Here is a 20,294-nt window from a genome sequence, read left to right as displayed (position 1 = left end):
CAAAGGAGAAATTGCCAAAGATTGATGGTGATGGAACAGCCGATCCAATCCAACACTGTAAAACATGCGAAACAATTTGGAAGGCGAATGGCATAACAGATACAAATGAATGGGTCCGACAATTTCTAGCAACCCTATGGGGTGTAGCAATTGATTGGTTCGCCGATACGGATCCCGAGAAATTAACCATTGGGACAACTTTAAGGAGTTTACCACCGAATTTCAACTGCTCCACGACGATAATGAGATCTTAGCCGAGATATACAACACAAAACAGGGGAAGAATGAAACAGTCCGAGTCTACATTAGGAAATTAAAAGACTTAATAAATAATATGAAAAATAAGTCAACTGATGGGCTGCAAAAAAGATGGTTCATTGAAGGCCTACACTCGAAGTTGCGGAAGAAGATGAAGATTGTGCCGCCATCGTCATACACTAAAGCATACAATCGAGAAATGAACTTAGAAAGCGAGCAGAAGACAAAAAAGAAGAAGAGTAGCTCATTCGATTCAGATAGCGATGCATCTTCAGAAGAAGAGAGCAGCGATGACGAAAAAGGTAGCAAGAAGGTCCAAGCCCTCCAAAAGGATATGATCTGAATGAAAAAAGAATTTAAGAACATGCAGAAGGAGACCAAGGGAAATGAGCTATGGTGCACAAACTGCAAGACAGAAGGCCATACGAAGGGATCCTATCTGAAACACCAGTTCTGCGAGATCTGCTAGATCATGGGACATTCCACAAAAGAATGCCCCTTCAATATGAAAACAAGAGGACCTCAATAAGTGTTCCTGACACAGGAGGCTTTCGCGTCAGGAGGGAGCAGAAACACCAATACAGAGGGTGCCATGTCGGGAGGGTACAGAAATAATTGTCGAGGGCAAAATAACAACAATGCCAATAATAATAATGAGAGCCGCAGTCGAATTCAGTATGATGCAAACAAACGACCAATGGTTCAATGTCGAGCATGTAATTTGTGGGGCCACTTTGCCTGAGCCTGTACAACGGCAAGCGCACCAAAGTTGTTATGCAAATGGTGCAGTTCGGGAGATCATGAAGATGCCAAGTCTCCGAAATCAGGAGTCAATTTGATCACCATCGAAACGGACGAAGAGGAGGTTCTGGCAATCACACGGAAACAAGCAAAACTCTACCCCGACCCGACGGAAGAGAAGAAGAGATTGGAGGAAGCATGGGCAGAAATCCAAAAAGCAACACAGGCGAAGAAAACACACCTAAGGACACTACCGGTACCTCAACAAGGAACTGCGCGGAACATAACATCATACGGCAGATATTACAAATTGAAGTACCCATCAAAGTAAGCGACCTGCTGCTCTCAATGCCTCAACTCCGATCAGCACTCACAAACATCGCCCCAATGGCTAAATTACCAGTAGAACAAGGGAGAAAGAAAGTGGCACAAGTGCAAAGGATCCAATGTTGCTAGCCCTCTCATCCGAACGGCATCCGACAATCGTCGAGATTGGAATTTTGGGAACTGTCCTGATAGACACAATTGAGGATGAAGGGTCCGGTGTGAATGTGTTACCGGAGGATACCTAGAAGAGGTTGGGACAGCCGACATTGTAGCCACCTACATACCACTTGCTAACAGCGGACCAACACGGCATTAAACCTCTTGGTGTTCTGATGGCACAACCAGTGACGATTGGAACCCAACCGTTCCTACTCGACTTTGTCGTTATCCCGCTGAAACGAAGAAGATACTGTAAGCTGACAGGATGGTCCCGGCGGTGTTTCTGTACCATAAACTCTCACGGGAACGAAAGGAGCATTGGATAGATCTAGTGTGTCGGGACCTTACACCCGTGGAGAGGGAGGCGCGGTTCAGTATTCAAAGTGCAGAAGGCTTCGCAGGGACTTTATTCGGGAGGGTCACTGGCGGTGTATCATGGACGTCATCAAGAGAAGGTTGATAGGTGCCACTCAAGCTTCAGATATAGCATTGCCACAGATTGTGTTTATGAATGGTATCATGCAGGGAGTGGTATATGATTGGGCCTCAGCCCTAGCTGATAGGATGGAGGAGTTTATGACCCTTCAGTAGCGAACATTTTTTATGCCGCACCATGCCATCGGGCTGTTTCTAGAGGCTGCAGCTAGCCAGATTCCACTGGATGATTTTGAGGCTCCTCCAAGGGGCAAGTTGGCAGACGGGGAGCCTCCCATATTCTATTGACGACACTTGGATACAGGAGGATCAGTAGCAGGCCACAAGAAAGTACTTTGCAAACTGGATGCTTTCGGAGAGACAGATAGCAGACGGGAGGGCACTTCGGTGAGTGACGGGGTTGAGTTCGTGGAAGAGGAGAGCACTTCGGTGGAAGTTGGCGGTGAGGCAGCGGGTAGTGGACCCACATTCTTTACCCCTCCTGAACTGTCAACTTCGGCGCACTTGACTACTTTTCCGACAGTTATTCCGCCGTTTGGCCAGCGCCATGCCCCGGTCCTCATGTCTCCTCCAGCGGAGGCCGATGTCCCACAGACAATGACGGAGATGGTCCCACAAACAGCGACAGATGTTGTTCTGCGAACAGTCGCCGAGATATTGCTGACGGCTGTAGCGGAGGTGATTCCAGTTGTACCAGCAGATGTTACCATCGCAGTCTCACAGAGAGCAGAGTTGCCACCGCCGAAGCCTGAGCCGCAGGTTCGGTTGGATGTCATCGATTGTGATGCAATTGTCACTGTTTCGTCATCTTTTTTAGCAGAGGTCGAGTCATCCCAGCCAGGACTGGAGGAGAACATAGAGCTCGCGCAGTCAGACCAACCGGAGGTGATGGATAGAACTAGTGTGTTTTTGAGGCAACAGTTCCGACTCACTCCTGCCAAGCGAGGTCCGTCCATTCAATCTCCTAGGCATTCAGGAACATCACCAGCAGTACCAAAGCCTCAGCTTTAGGAGGAGGGAATGCCACATGCCGTGGTTGCACCAACAGCAGAGGAGGCGGCACCGGATGTGGGCATGGCTCCCGCTGATGAGGAGGAGAAGAGTGATGCGAAATGGTCATTGGAGGACTTCGCCAAGGAGGATTACGGGTCGGATGAGGACAGGTGCCAGGATTACCTCAGGACTATGAAGTCTGCGTTGAAGAAGGGACACGATGTGGCAATTCAGGCCCTGACTCGGCGGAAGGGAGTGGCATTTGATCAGAGCATATATCCGTGGGATCTGTCCTCGACGATTTCAGACTTGTTTTGTAGACAGGGGTTGGCCGGCGGTGGAGACAGCTGAGATGTTGGCGGATTGGGCTACTAAGCCGAAGTTGGGACCCAGTGACACCCTTTTGATGAAGCTAGCACATGAGATTGTGGGATTGTACAAGGATGTTTACTATGGTCATCGGCGTGCGGAGGCGGACAGGGTTGCAACAGAGAGATCATTGGCAGCTGAGAGTGAGGCTAGAAAGAAGCTAGCTGCTGACCGGCAGGCAGCATGGGCCGCAGAGCGAGCGGCACTACTAGCAGATATGGCAGCAGCGGTGCAGGAGAAGGACGTGGCTAGGCAAGGTACAGAGGCGGCAGTCCGGGATAAGGATGCGGCTGAGCACAAGATGCAATTAGCTAGGAGGCAGGCTATGGATGTGGTGCTTCTTCTAAAGGAGGTCGTCAAGGTTAATTGCCAGATTCAGACAAATCTCCGCATCAGGACAGAGCAGGTGTATGAGTTACGTCGCCAGCAGCACACTTCTGGGACACCCCCTTCTCTTTAGTATTTCTTCTGTTGTCTGTAAGTTGTCTCCTAATTTTGTTAGTCGTCAGGAGACGACTGTTATTTTTGGGGGCATGGTGTCAGCCGACTGGATGGTCCCGGCGGTGTTTTGGTAGCCGACGGAATGTCGGTGTTTTGTATTTTGTAGCCGACGGGTAAATAGTTTGTAGTGGATATAATGATTGTGGCCGATGGACTCCTTCGGGAAGGTTCGGCGGATAGTATTTATATCCCGTCTGGGATCATTGTAAATCATCTATCTTCTATCATTGATCTTATCTTATGAAGCATAATGTAATGTCTGACATATGCGAATATAATTCTGCTATTTCTGTCACTCTCTGTGCAGGGACGGTTGAGGCTACCTTTTTGCAGTCTTCCGCGGGTTCCTGTTCGTTGCATTTGGTGGAGGACCTATTCCCACGGCGTTATCTGGAGGCCGCGGATTTCAATCTACTTGACACGTGGAAAACAACATGCCGGCGTTGTTATTCTTCTATGCGATTTCGTTGCAAGAAGACTTGAAGGCTTGAGACAGGGGAACGACAATTGAAGACGAAGAGGCAATTTTTTTTCATTTTCCTCCCTATGTGCTCCGCGGACATTCTTCCGTGGGCAGTGTCTTTCGGCAAGAAGTTTTTATCAAGGCCGCGAATTCATTCCCGCGGGTGTTTTTTATTTCTACGGCATCTGCGAATAGTGTTGGTATATTAATGTCATGAGTTGTTTATTTCGACAGTTGAGGAAGGAAGAGACGACTTCATCACAGGCAATGATAGTTGTTGGGTTCATGTCAGGCAGAGGAATTTTGCAAATTTAAAAAAAAAATGACGACAGATTCGAAGTGTTCAAAATGAGTAGCAGATGATGCTAAAAGGAAGGGGAAGTATCGGTGGTTGCCAAAAAAAGTGTAGAATCGGCAGAAAATGACAGAAATGGTGTGTTCCGTGCAATTTTGTGTGGGTTTCGGAGTCCTAATTTGGTCTTGGCGGCGAGGGGCGCTGCCCCTCGACCCTACCCTGTACTGCGACAAGGACCCCGCAGGGGCGTTGCCCCCTGGACCCCCAGTCGTTGCGGATATCAGTCGTGGGAGTCTAACCAGTTCAAAAGAGTTGCAGTTGCTGCAGGCATGGACTGTCTGTGTACCAAAGGCACTAGGAGTAGGTGTTGGCCGAGAGGCTGTCTTGGTGGATGCGTAAAAAGCTCGGGAGGAGCTGATCATCCAATTGGAGGCAGTGCAGCGACACTTGGCTCAAGGTACTGAGGAGTTGAAAACAGAGTAAGCAGCACTGGTGGCTATCAAGGTCAGCTTCATTAAGGAGGCAGTGTCGTGTTAGCAGAGGCTACAGGCACGGGACAAAGGTGACAGTGATGTGTCAAAAGCAAATTTATCTTGTTGTAATTAGTATGTTAATGTATTTTGTTTGTTAATTTGTCTCAGATATTTTGTTAGTCGTCAAGAGACGACTTTTCTTTTTGGGGGGGATGGTGTCAGCCGACTGGATGGTCCCGACGGTGTTTCTGTAGCCGACGGAATGATTATCGTCGGTGTTTTGTATTTTGTAGCTGACGGGTAAATAGTTTGTAGCGGACATAATGTTTGCGGCCGACGAACTCCTTCGGGAAGGTTCGGCGGATAGTATTTATATCCTGTCTGGGATCATTGTAAATCATCTTCGATCTTCTATCATTCATCTTATTAAACATAATGTAATGTTCTGGCATATGCAAATAATCTAAAGAATTCTGCTGTTCATGTTCCATTATCTGTATGCGTTCATTTATTTTACCTGTACAGTAAACAGATACAACACCATTCTTGGCCATGGATGGCGCGTGTAAGCGAAGGTCAAGCATGACTAGAAGAAGAATACGCTATCAATGGAAAATAGGGGATGACAATTCACTATTGATTTACACACACAAATGGTGGGCGAAGAAGCCATATCATCTAATTCCGAAGAAGAGGATAACGGAAAGCAGCGACTAGAACCCAATGAGGAAGGAGTCCTACGGTTGGAAGGTGGATTGAAAGAAGATGATTTGGATTCGATGAACGGCCTTTTTCACTGGCAGATGGAGGATTACGAGCTCTTTCCGAGCTATAATATGTTAAGGGTCACCGAAGGTGAGAAAGAAGAGGAAAATGAATGTTCAAAAGAATACAAAGAAGCGGAAGAAGGAAAGGTGGTTACGGCTGAAGCTGAAGAGAAGAACATATAGTACGAACCCAAAAAAAGGAAAGATTCCACCGTACAGAACACTGTGAACGGATCGCGTGAAAAGAAAATGTTACATCGAATCACGGATATAGTAGAAAGGTGTCGGCAACAAGGAAAACACATCATACGGTCTGCAGAGGAAACAAAGAGGAAGGGTTTAATAAAAGCTTCAGTAGTATGGAGTGAAGGTTCTAAAATCAAGAATACAGTTGTTGACGGCAAGGAGTGCCAGCCGACGGAATTCATGGTACCGAGTGTTGAGAACAAGAGATCGTGTAACTTAAATAAACTTCGACGATTGCAAGCACAAAAGGCCACGGAGGTGACATAGAACAGGCGCAAAGCATGACATGACAAACACCTGAAACTCAACAAGTTCCAACTAGAGCAACTAGTGTTGAAGTATGACGAACGGAATGAAATCAAACCGGGCAAGTTTAAAGTCAAATGGGTCGGGCCATACCAGATTTGGGAAGTAGGTGATAACGAAGCAATAAAGTGGTGGACATTGGACAGGCAGGAAATTCTGGAAATAGTGAATGGTTCAAAATTGAAAATATATCAGGCGTGCCTTGTTTTGTCGTTGACGAATATCAAGGAGCAGCAGAATTTTTCTCAAAAAAAAAAAAGAGTTTTAAAGTCACTGTATGGCAACATCAGCACACTAATAACCACCTTATAGCCAATGAAAAATGTAATTTAAAATATGTCTGCAGTAGGGAGAAAAAAGACCATACGACGTAGGGTGGCAGGGCAGTTCACACAGCTGAAAATAGGACTGTACGGCATCTACAGTGGCATGATAGAACCGTACAGCGTACGGTAAAGAAGACATGGGCAAATCCAAGAATGCAAGGTGTACGATGAAAGAGTCTGTATGGCAATTGAAGAAGGAAACCATATGTAAGCTCTGCAAACATGTTGCGACCACTGTACGGCTAGCAGAAGGGGAAGTTTATGATTTATTTTTCCACACTGCATCTGCATTGTCACCGTACGAGCTTGTGCAGGCAGAGGCCGATTGTGGCTGGAGGTTTTGCAGAAGCAATTAGAAGAGGAGCAAAAAAAAAACGACAGATTAAAACAGTTTGGAATCAGTAACACATGATGCCAAGGGAAGGGAAAACATAAGCAGTTGCCGGAAAGAATGTGGAATTGGAAGAAAATTGCAAAAATGGTGTGTTCCATGCAATTTTCATGTGAGTTCCAGAGTGCTAGTTTGGACTTGGCGGCAAGGGCACTGCCCCTCGACCCCGCCGCGCTGCCCCAAGACCCCGCCAAGGCGCTGCCCCTCAACCCCGCTGGGGGCGATGCCCCCTAGACCCCCAATCAGTGCAATTATCAGTTGTGGGAAGTGTGACAAATTGATGAGACCTGGAGCTGTTGCAAGCATAGTGTGCCAGAGGTGGAAAGATCAACAGAGCAAGCCTTTCGAGAGGGGTGATATGCTTTGAGGCACTTGGAGTAGGTGTTAGACTTGAAGCTGTCTTGGTGGATGCATAGAGAGCTCGGGAGGAGCTGATCATCCAGTTGAAGACAGTACAGTGACACCTGGCCCAAGGTACCCAGAAGTTGGAAACAGAGAAAGCAGCATGGGTGGCTATCAAGATCAGTTTGATTAAGGAGACAGTATTATGTTAGCAAAGGCTACAGATGCAACGTGGTTTGGAGACCATTTTGGTGCAGGCATGGGACAAATGTGAAAGTGGTGTGACAGAAACAGATCTATCTTGTTGTAGTTAGTCAGTTAATGTACTCCGTTTTGTTAATTTGTCTTGGATATTTTGTAATTGTCGTCCGAAGACGACTTTTCTTTTGGGGGGGGGGGGGGGGGGGATGATGTCATCGGTAATTATTCTGTAGCCAATGGGATGTATGTCATCAGTAAATACTATGTAGCCAACGGGCCTTTCGGGAAGGTTCTTGTTATGTAGCCGACGACCCCTTCGGGAAGGTTCTTCGAAAAGTATATATACACCCTCTGGGATCATTGTAATCATCATCATAAGCATTGTGTAATCTCTTGGCATATGCGAATAATAAAGGAGTATTCTTGTTTTGTTCATTGTCTATATGCATTGATCTATTTACCCCATGCGGTAAACGATACTCTCATACTTCTACACTACTCTGCATTAGGTTGACATCAATGCACACAGCATGTTGACATCAATGACAACACTGAACACATAATGTTTAGATATTTTTGGTCATATGTTCTTCCCATCTTGACCTTGCATAGGTAATGTCCTAGGGAACGCTACTCCAACAAAAACAAAGTGATAGAAATGTACTATAGATGAACAAACATACAAGAGAAAAAGCATGATAACAAATTCGATAAATGCAACTTTTTTCATGAGACTTTACAAATAGCTAGGTATAGGGAGAGTATGACAATGAAGTTATGTCTTCCCAAATAGTGTACAAAGGGCCATAATACAGGAGAGTGTGACAATATAAGAGGTCCCTTCTATGAACACCATCATGCTATATTTGGATTCATTGACCAAAAACATGTTTTAGTTAGACAATGATTATTTATTTACAAACCTTAACCAAAATGTAGAAAAGTATTCTATTATGTTGACAATAAAAATGTTGTGGGCTAAATTGCAAAACACTGAAATAACAAACAGTTATAAAAGTTTTGACTAGACTACTTGTAGTTAAGAGAAAATAGAATTTGTGGATACCTACAAATACTACAATATTTGTTGGACTTCATAGAGAATATAATAAGCATGGAATGCATATTTTTAGCATCTGAAATAAACACAATCAATATCTTTGCGTGTATGAAGAAAAGGAAACAAATTCTACTGACCATTTAATTCCTACTCTCACTCTATTTTTATTGTGCACATAATAGGTATGCTACAAGGTCCTAGAACATAGAAAATTTTATAAATACCATACAAATTATTTCTCTAATAGGTAAAATAGAAAAACATAATCTAAAGGGCATTATATAATTGTAGCATTCACATAACTTACTTGCAGCTAGCCAAAGCAATCCTCTAAAGTCAAAACAAAATGCTTCATTATGGAAAGAGATCACAAATCCACAAAATCCATATATTCCTTTCTGAGACCTGGTGAAGACAGAAGAATTTACCCAGAAGGCAGATATGTAATCTGTCTTTTTGTTTCTCTTTTTGGCATTTTATGTGATTTAAAATAAAATTTTGATCTTATCAAATGGAAGGAAAAGGAAGATTTCTTTGGGAAAAAATAATATATTAAAAAAAGATATTTCCTACTCTAATTACATTGTTGATAGCTGGAACCATCTTTAGCCAAAACCTCTGAACAGCAAGACTGAGAAGTCACCGAAAGACAAATGCTATATATGTTGCATCGAAAAAGTTAGTGTGTGAGCTTACATTATTTCACTAGCAATAGTATACTAACTACAATATGCAACTGAAACCATCTATTATTTCAGCCTATCATGATACAAACGCAAGAACTTGGTAATGATCATGCCACTTATGTGAAATTTGAAGCAAATATCTTTCATTTAATAGTAAGAAAAACAAGCAACAAAATGAACACTGAGCTGCAAGTTTATATGCTATTTTAATCATACTGAAGTAGGCCTAACCCGTTTTCAGGACGTTGCCAAGGAGGGCCAAGAACAGGCCCCGCTGATGCTCGAATAGTTATCTCTGAACTATTTCTTCCCTTCAATTGTGTGGTTTGACCAGGTTCTATGTAGGTTACCTGCATTATAAATATAACATGATTTGCAACCAGCATTCTTATTAAAATATAAAATAATCAATAAATTATAATCAGAACCAAATAGCACTATAAAAGCAGAACTTTGAATTCATGTCAGTATAAGTCTCATCACAGACTACCTTTTAGACTAGTGTGGGAAACAGTGATCCTACAACCTCATTAATGACCAGTTCACCATAAACTCTTTCCTTCAAATTGTACTAAACCCATGGTTCAGAAATAGCAAGTTTTAAGTTGTAACATTCAAAGATTGCATGGGGACGGGGGTACTTGGGTACTTTGGATATGGGCAAAGCTATTTTTCAAAACAGAGGATGGGAGTATGTGGGTACAACAGTTTTTTTAATATAATCTAATACTTTATAGAAAATATGAAAATATGAGTCATGACAATGGGTTTTCAAAAAAAGAATACTAATAAAGTTTACAGATGCAATGTATTGTTTTCAATTTCAGATTTGCAATATGTTTGCAATAACAATGTATGCTAAATGCTTAGATGCTTAACGGAGAAGAAAAAATGTAAACATGAACAAGATCATAAATTATAGAATGATGACATATTGCAAATGATAAACTTCTGACTCGAACAGTGATAAAGTTTACTGTTAATCAGTATCGTATCAAATTTCCAAACTCATCGCATATTGAATTAAGCTGATATGCAAACAAAAAACTGAAACAAAAATTAGAAATCTTAATTAAGGTCCTCAGCTATGATAGTCTTCACTGAGAATCCGGTACTTGGGTATGTGTACCAGTACCTGGTACATGTCTTAGGGGTATTGCATACAAGTACCCATGCAACTGTGCTTTATGGTCTCTTTGATAAGCCTGATGAGATTAGGAAATTTATGTTGGAGAATGACCTAATGAGTCTTAATGCTTCGAATTTTAATAATATCTAGGACTTCTTCACAAATCTTAATTCTCTTAGGCTACAGTTGATTGATTGTGGGATCAAAGAGGATGAAGAGTTGATTCTCTACTCTTGCTAAGCTCAATCCTGGTCATTTATTTTTTGTTTCTATATTTTATGCTACTATGGATGCCCTAGGCACCACACACAAAATGTTTGCTCTTGATGGATTTATAGCTCAACTCACAAGGGAACAAGCCAAATTGGCACACATAGGCCCATTGAATTCTTCAAAGTCTTGTGTTCTTGCAAAAGATCCAAATCCAAAAGCTTGTAGGGGAAAAGGTAAGTTGAAGAAAAAGGATCCCAGGTTTAATGAGCAAACTTAGGATTCTTCTTCATAGCACACCCCTAAGTCCAATCCCTTTTCCAAGTAGGAATGGCTTGATGAGCATAGGTGTTATGATAAGATGATTGATGAACTCACACAACTTCAAAAGAATGGCATCCTACTGCCCTCATTAGTGTCTTATTCAGTGTTACAAGACTCTAAGAGTCCTGAGCCGAGGCAGCTGTACAGAGTCTATTGTGCTCTGGAGTCAAACTCGGTCAAGTCTGGACAGATTTGCTAAGTCTGCCAGACTTAGCAGACTCACTAAGCCCCATGCTTGAGATTCTGCCCAAGCTGAAAGGCTATAAAAGTGAATAAAATATGTTTTTAATTAATTAATTGCAATAGTTTAATAAATTTCAAATTTCTTTCATGTTTATTAATTAATTATAGAAGTTTAAATTTTCCATTTATGTGGAGATATTTTAATAGGAAGCTAATTGATCAACATTAATCATATCTCAAATGAAATGTAATTACTAATATATAGCGTTGATTTATTTTTTGAATGTTTGCAAGTTTGTGATGCAGGAGCATCCTAGGTGTAAGGGCAACCTTGCATCAGCCAAAAATATTTTTGTTTTGTCATTTTCAATAAGGGTTATTTCAGTACAGAATTACCATTTATGAAAACTTACTATTTTTAGTAAGTTGATCATATGTGTAATAACCCCAACTGGTTATAACTTCATCAAACATCAAATTCTTTTATAATTCAGTTGTTTGACATTTCGTCAAACACTTTGCAAGCAAACTCTGATACCACTGTAATAACTCAACTGGATCCCAAACATCTGCGCTAAAGAATTGATTTTTTTTTTTTTTTGTTCTTGAGGTTTTGCAATTTTGATACTCCAATATAGCAGCAAACTAGAAGATTTTGCAATAATAATTTCAATTCAAATATTTAGATATAACATAGGGAATATACAGCTGAAAAAATTCAGATTTCACTATCAACTTAGATATTGAGTATTTTCACAAAATACCAACAATCCAATTGATAAAATATTCCCTATTATCTAAATCAATAATACCCAAAAAAATTAGAAGTTACAATCCATGAACTTACAGGTAAGACATGCCTTGAAATCGAAGACTAGCAGCAACAAACAATTTTTCAACAAACAAATGCAACTGCAGATTTGGAAAATGTTGCTCCCAAAATGCAAATAGAAAATAACACCCAGCAACAGATATAAATTGGCACTCAACCAACTCCAAATTAACTGGCACACTTTGATATAACAATTCCAGTGAATCCCGTCACAAATTCCAGAACAACCTCCAGCAGCAAGAAAAATTAATCTTCTCTTTAGCAACAACTAATACAGTAGGAGAAATGACAAATCGTATACCTCAGCACAATTTGCCAAGCAATCTCAGAATTGAATCTACAATACTTCAGCAATAGATCCCAAACCCTTATACTTCAGCAAGAGCACAAAATTGCAGAACTTCAGAGGTGTCACAAAGACAACAAAGAAAGATAAGATAATCAAATAATTGGATGCTTTACTCATCATATGGCCTCGTATTTATAATCTCCAAATTGCACAAAGTTTACCAAATGAACTTCACTTAAGAAGCTTCAAACGCACAACATTAAAATATAATAAAGTGTCATTATAAACTAATTTATTAATTGCTTTTGGCTCCAAAAATGACATTTTCCACCATAACTTAATATTCTAAAACGTAAGACCACTATTTCTTGTTCCCACGATTTAAGACTTTTCATCCTGGTTCCAACGAGCTATGATACTGAGCTAACCAACAAATAACACCAACAAAAATAGCAACCTCAATGTATTTAAATGAATAATAATAATAATTCACCTGTCTTGCGAAAAAATAGCTGAAGAAGCAGCTGAATCAAAATCTAACAACACCAAAGTGATCTTGATGATGAAAGATAATGAATGAACCTGACGGGGTGCTTAATATAAATAGGCATTCTCTCCAACATTCTTGGAGCTAAAACCAAAACCCTGAAATAAAAATTGAGAGCATCACCAAACTCCTCTAACTCAACTGAGCTCATCGGAACCAACAAATTGACTTACTATAAATAGTAAGTCCCTCAAACGAAGCCAAAACACACCATAGGCTACTGGAAAGCCTATAACCACACAGCCGAGACCCTCAAATCCCATTGTCAGCTCATGAGGGTTGTGGTGGTGAACTGACCTAGCCAACTGCAGGTACCTGCTAAAAATGGAGAAATTACAATACGATCTCAAAATGTTCTGATTTCACAGGTGGAGGTTCATCTTAGTCCATATCAACCTACTAGTGGAGTTGCATTGTCATACTATATGTATTGCAGAAGTTATTGAGGTTTTTGGGTACAGAAACTTTGAGCTCATATTTGATAGCCTTAGAGGCTCCAAAACGAGGTCATCCCTAGGTTGACTGGGGCTTACGCGTATCAGGTGTTGTAGTTCACGAGCCGACGATTCCAAAAAGTACTTATAGTTGAAAATCAGACATGCGTTTTGAAAGTTATGGCCTCCAGAAGTTCGGGTACCTAAAAACATAATTAGGGCTGACCCTAAATTAAAAAATAATTTTTAATTGGAGTTTTGTCAGCCTTAAAGGTTCGGGTTAATATCTACAACCTTCCCCAATGGTGAAAATTGCCTATTTAAGGGAGGCCCGTAGTATTGTTTAGGCAACTCTGGGTGATAGTCGTAGCTCTGTCTTGTAGACTGTTTTTAGGAAGATGCCCATGTGGGTTTGCATATTGTAATTCTGTAAATTCCACATTTACGGCGATAATAAGAAGCCCATATTTTGTTCTCTCAATTTGTGTTGTTTCTCTATTTTTGTTGTGTTATGGTATTAAGAGGAGCACCATTCATCAAGTTGTATCAGAGCAGGAGTTCATGAGCCTATGGACAGATTGTTGAACTTAAGGCAGTTTGCACCAAGACCTTGGGTTGGGTGAAGTTTGTCAAGGAGTTCTTGAGTGTGTAGATAGATTGTCGAATGTGAGGCAGCTTGCACTAGGTGGTTGTGTTGTACGGAGTTTGCCTTGTGAGGACTTGACTATGGAGGAGGGAAAGAAGAAGATGACTTTCATATCAATTTTTGTAAATGTTGAATATGATAAATATTCAATGAACTAGACCCTCTATATATATTTTATAACTGATATGAGATCACATTGAATTTCTCTCCTATGTAACTTCTTTTCTTTTCATTGATGATGAGTCAGAAAGCATCATGTTGTGTTATGCTGCTCTGTGTTTGGCTTGTGTATACCTCTATTTTCTGACTGCTCGTTTCTAGCTGCTGATTGGATACTTCCCTCAAACACAAATGATATATGGATCTTACCAACTTCTTAATCACTTCCCAAATACTTATGCGAGTGTCTGTCAATGTTTTGCGATAACATGTCTTCTTGTATGAAGATAGTAATTGATGAAGGTCCTATTCTGAAAATTGGCTTTGAATTACTGTGTGTTCATGTATGTCAATTGAAATTTCCTAATATATGCAAATGCATTCCATTCTCTTCCTGCTGTGATTTGTTCTTCTAATATTATCAATGTCCTCTGCGATGATATTTCTCATTTGGAGATTCTCCAAAAAAATTAATATTATATGAAATCACTTATATGTTTGAATAAATTACTATCTCCACTCGCTTCCTAATTGCCAGTGTATACTATTCTGAGTCTAATTTTGATTTCAAATATTAAGCTTGTTGAGTTCTGATGTTTCTAATTCTTCACTTGATTTCCATCTGTCTTCTATATAAAAAGTGATATTCTGAATTCTCGGAGTTCTTTCCATGGACCATTTTACTATCAGTATGTTTGTAAGCAATCTGATGGCAGGGGTAATGTTATGTCCTGATTCGCTCACGAATTTCCAGCAGATATCATAATTTCTCTGCTTACTGTTTTTGTGATACAATCTATCCTTATATCTGCTGGATTGGATGCCGACTCTGCTCTTATCTTTGAAGTTGCCAATTGTGTATTCTCCATTTTCATATGCTCTCCAATCTTTTTTTGTATCTTTTCTCCTCCCCCTATTATTGTTGGATAGGGTTCCTAATTCAATGATCCCTAGTCTATTCCGTCTTCTCCTGCATGTGCTTCTCCGTATATAACTATTCAGTTCCAAAATATATCTCTTTCGTACTTGATAATAACCTCCCCCTATTCTGTGTAATCTTCCTCTCTAATATATAAGTCTGGACTAAAAGTTGTGGCTATTCATAAGTCTACATTTAGCATATTGGATATTGGTTTTGTTTATATTAAAATGTTTGGTTAGTATATATTTATATTTTAATTATAATATATATTTAAGATAGGCTAGTAAGATTTATTACTAAATGTATATGTTATGCATTATATCACATACTAATATGTTTATAATAATCAGATTATAATAATAATAGATTTATTATGAATAATATATTTATTTATGAATTCTTCTCTATTGTTTTACTAATACAATTAGTTATATTATATTATACAATTTTCATAGTACCATTATATATCAATTGATATAATATTATATTATATCAATTTGATAAATATATTTAATAATAAATTACAATATTTGTGTATTTATTTATTATTATTTTAATTGGTATTATTTATTAAGTTCAACCTTAGAAATGGGGGACATTACAATCCGCCCTTCCCAAAATTGCTTGTCCTGAAGGAACTCAATATTTTCTCCTTGTTATTTGATTGATGCACCTCATTACAATCCTGAAACAACAATTTCAATTTTGGATTAGATAGTTGTAAATATAAATTTAAGGATCACAAGATTGCTAAAAAGAGAGAACGTATCTTGAGGTATTGTGGTACTTGTGATTCTCCTCTTGCTAGGTGTTGCTTTCTTTCTAGATGAGTAAGCTTTCAATGATATATAATCTTTTTCTTAATTCTTTTCTAAGAACTTGACAAAATGTCCTTAATCTTAGCACTTGCTAAGAATGTTCATGGTGTTCAATACTCCTTAAGAAAATGTCCTTGCTTTTGACATTCATTGAGACTGTCACAGCGTTTTGGCACTCACGAAGAACATATATTAGAATATGTGAAAACACAAAGCATGCACAAAATTTATATACATTAGTGTATGAAGACACGATGCAAACACAAAGTATACACATTAATGCATGAAGACACGATGCAAACACAAAGCATACACATGTTAAAAGTTTTGGTGGATTCCTTCCTCTAATTACAATTTGAAATATGCAAAGGTCAAGGACATTTTTCACAGATTTATATCTTGTTGTTTGTGGGTGGTGACTAGCTTCTTGACAAATGGATGCGCATCATATGTTAGGACTCCAACACGAAAACATGAAAAATATTTTTCAATTCTTGCCAGTTTATAAAATAAGTGATCATAATTCCCAATTTAATCTGTTTCTTAAGGAGAGATTATGATCAAATGCTTAGCTCCTGGGGGAGTGCTTCCGGGGGCTCTAATTAATAGAACAACTCTCCACTAAGCACCATCTTCTCACATTACTTTCTCTCATTAAGACCTTATGGATGATCAATCTTGATGTATCCATCCTTCCTAGGAGGGAGTTCTTACGCTGGGTGTATCTATCCTTACATATGCATATGTTTTTCTTTAACAATATATATTGTCCTTCAAAGAATACTCGACTCCCTGCCTCACTTCCTTAAGAATATTCAATTATAGAATATCTTGCAAAGTCCTTCACAGAGGTTATCTCTCTCTATCTTAATTCCATACTAAGAATTATAACATTCAATTTAGAATGTCCTTGCTTTAATATTTATTTCCAATTTGATGCAAATGAGGAGTCCTTTACTTAATTACTCATAACCAAGTCCTGATGTGATCTTATATCTGCTATTGCCTATAGCTTTCTTGATCCACAATGGATAATATATCTTGGTCACTTAATCGGGTCTGAGATATTACCACTATAGTATCCCCTTGGCAACCTTGGAATCTTATTGAGCTAAATTCTTATAATTCCAATTTAAAAGACTTCATTCTGTTTATAAATTGTATACGGTTCTTTTATTCTTCCATTAGTAAAGTATTGAACGCAATTCTAAACATATATAATATGAATATCCTTATAATTCTTATAACATATCTGCTTTGTTTGCTGCCTATTGCAGATTTCTAGAACTATAGTGCAACTTCTTATTTGTTCTTAATGAATTGTCTGCCTACGGTAATATGGCAATATGGATTGTGTTGTAGTTGTTGGGTGGATATTATGCAACCGACAGTTTTAGGTAAAAATCCAGTCACAAAATAGGATGACCAGCCACAGCATGTGAGACAGAGTCTCTCCTACCTTAAAGGAAAGGCTCCCCCTTCTCACCGTTCCTTGAATCAGCTCAAGGTAAGCAAGAAGTCGAGAGATTTTATAAAAAGGGTGTTACCAATATCCTTTCTTCTTATCTTTCAAGAAACAATCCACTTACTCATGGAGCGAGTAATGGGCAGGGTGAATCTCTAACTACACTTCTATCAAGACCCGGAAACAGTGATACTGATAAACCTTCACCAACTCAAAGGCTAGCTAGAAATGTACCGGTTTGGCTCTAAGTCTGGTCGTACTTCTATATGAAAAAACTTTACAATTAGGGCACAAAGACTCCTAAAAGTAAGAATAACTTAACTATTTTGCGAATTAAGAAAGAAGTATAAGCTATAGACAAAGCTTCTAGCTACATATTTCCACAATCGTTCTCAGTCAAAGCTTTGGCTCCTATTGCTTCTTAAAACACTATGCTCTTTTATTGAACACACAATAATAACATGAATCAAGAAAATAGGCGCAAATTACAGTCAAAGCTTCTAGTTTTCTCTATCACAATTGCTTCCAGTCAAAGCTTTGAATCCAGCTGCTTCTTTTATTCACTTTTCTCCCAAATTCATAATACACAATCAAAGTTATGCTTGCACAAATGTGGTAGAGCTTTCTTGCATACAACAAAAGATGATTTGTACAATGAGGGGGCACTCCTTTATATAGGCATAGGAGTTGAGAAAAAGGTTGAGGAAAAAGTGGGAGCAACTCAACCAACTTTGACCTAGTCTAACTAAAAGAGAAAATATAGGGTTACATGCAACTGCATGTGCAACTTGCATTACATCTTTTACATACACATGTAATTCGCATTACATGTAATTACACATCTTCATGTAATGCATCCTCTCCAACTACAAATATGAAAGAAGATGAAAGAAGACGGAAGAGAAGGAAACAATCCTAGCGATTGTTCTGAAAGGCCTTGTACTTGGCAATGCAATCCTGAATGATCATCGGATCAGAAGTTCCTATATTTTGTACCACTACATTCACCTTGATAACCATGGTGTTGCGTCTTTTGATAACCTCTGACTTTGATGAATTGTCTGTGACTTCGATGAATTGTCCGTTGTCATTTGAAAACTTAATGTGATCCAGCTTTTCTCGCTCAAGTTGTCGTGAATTCTCTTTTGTAGATCAGCACAAACTGGAGTCTCTGACACTTTGAAAACCTTCTTGACAATGTCCGCATGTAAACTCAAAATAACCTTTTATCGGCACCTTTACCTCTTCTTCTTTTTTGAAGTGCTTGGCGCATGGGAATGTTTGCTATTGGAAATTGCTGATTTTTAAGAAGCAACTTGGTCTTTCAAGATGTTATTGCACGGAAATGGATTACATGTAAATGAAACATGTAACGGGAGATGGAAGGTGGAATGAGATGCGAATGCGGGTGGAGGTAAACTTCACATGTAAGTGCAAATGAAGGATGAGATGGAAAGCATGGAAAGATGCGGAAACATGTATTTGCTCATGGAGGTGCGAATGCATATTGAAGTGAAAAATGGGATTACATGCATGTGCGGATAGTGAATGAGATGAAAAACATGTAATCACATCTGTCGGATGAGATATGAAGTGTTGTGGCATGGAAAATGGAAGTGGAATGTGATGATGCTTTCGCATGAAATGGAAAGTGGAGTGAAGTGAAACGTGCTCAAGTTCTTGGGAAAGAACTTGCAATTTCTTCCAAAATGGAGGAAAAACCAAAATGCAAACAAGCAAAACACAAAAACAAGCACAAAACAAACACATGCCTTTGGCAAAAGACTCAAACATGTTAAGATGCAATGCACTTCAACATGTAATTTCGAATTTGGAGTTTGGGGAAATTCCAAAAGTGTGAAAATGAGAGTTTTCATCATTTTTAAAGGGCAAAATGCAGTTTTTATGGCATATATATGGACAAGTGTGCAATAACAAGCCATAATATACATGGAAATAACAAGATAAGCATGAATTGATGAGCAAGCTTGAAAATATCCACTTACTTGGAGGTTAAAGAGCCAAAATAGAAAGTTTTATAGACTTGAAGACCAATTCTTCCTCAAATTCGGATTTTCAAACAATTTTTTGACTTTTTCCGTACTTGAATTAATAGACATTCAATGGTCGAATTTGACATGAGAAGGCCAAAAATGTGATCTCCAAAGACAAGAGCACACATTAAAACTCAAAAAACGACCCCTCTTAATCAAAGGTATGAGTTGGAAATGCATTTTTTTGAGTTTTTTGAACAAAAACATGACTTTTTAATGCAAAAATCTAGGCCTTTTTTGCAAAAAACGTGGCCAATAAAATTCATGTTTTAGAGACATTTTTGACTTGTGAATGCAAAAACAACTTCCCCAAATGGATATACATGGGGATCCAAATGCAAAAGTGGATAAAAACTCCAATTCTCTAGGCGTTTTTAGCAAAAACGTGAATCATAAAAGGCATGAAATGAATTTGTTTTAGGCTTTTAAGTGCAAAAATGTAAGCCAAGAGGTGTTGCAAATGATTGAGAATGCCAAAACTCCTCTTTTCCTTGCAAAACCGTAATTTAAATCACTCAAAATGGATTTATTTGAAGATTTTTCCAAAAACGTGCCCTTGGAAGTAGTTTGAAAATTTGTTTTTAGCACGATAAATCCATTTTCAATGTTAGAAAATCCATGGCTAAGCAAGAACGACCCTATCGGAGAAGATCTCATGCAAAACCATCAAATAAATCTCTCACAATGATCAAAATCAAGTTCTTGGAGGGCAAAAACATGTTCTTCAAAACAGACTTTTTGAGTGTCATTGCATATATTAAAACATGTTTTTGATCAAAATTGGACCTTTTTGGGTCACTTGCATGTTTTAAAACATGTATCTCATCAAAATCGCACCTTTTGGGTGCTATTACATGTTTTAAAATATGCTCATAAGAAAAATCGGAGCTTTTGGGGAGGATGCATATTTTCAAATGCATCTCACTTTTTAGATGTAAAAGCA

At 39.1% G+C, this 20,294-nt stretch overlaps 1 protein-coding gene across 11 annotated transcripts in view; it reads right to left on the bottom strand.

Moving 5' to 3' along the window:
• The window catches only part of LOC149578593 (Metallo-hydrolase/oxidoreductase superfamily protein), a 243,528-nt gene that overhangs the window by 187,133 nt on the left and 36,101 nt on the right, over positions 1-20,294 (bottom strand). For all 11 annotated transcript variants that reach the window (XR_016364586.1, XR_016364585.1, XM_089830048.1 and 8 more), the window contains exon 5: positions 9,571-9,689. Coding sequence is in view for 9 of the 11 variants with exons in the window: in XM_089830048.1 (XP_089686174.1) it covers positions 9,571-9,689 (119 nt within the window). In the remaining 2 variants the exon portion in view is untranslated. The remainder of the gene's footprint in view (positions 1-9,570; positions 9,690-20,294) is intronic.

The sequence above is a fragment of the Cupressus sempervirens genome, chromosome 1 (assembly GCF_028749045.1).
Source record: "Cupressus sempervirens isolate cs-2001-9-10 chromosome 1, ASM2874904v1, whole genome shotgun sequence".
Taxonomy (NCBI): Eukaryota; Viridiplantae; Streptophyta; class Pinopsida; order Cupressales; family Cupressaceae; genus Cupressus; species Cupressus sempervirens.
This window is presented reverse-complemented; position numbering and strand designations above follow the sequence as displayed.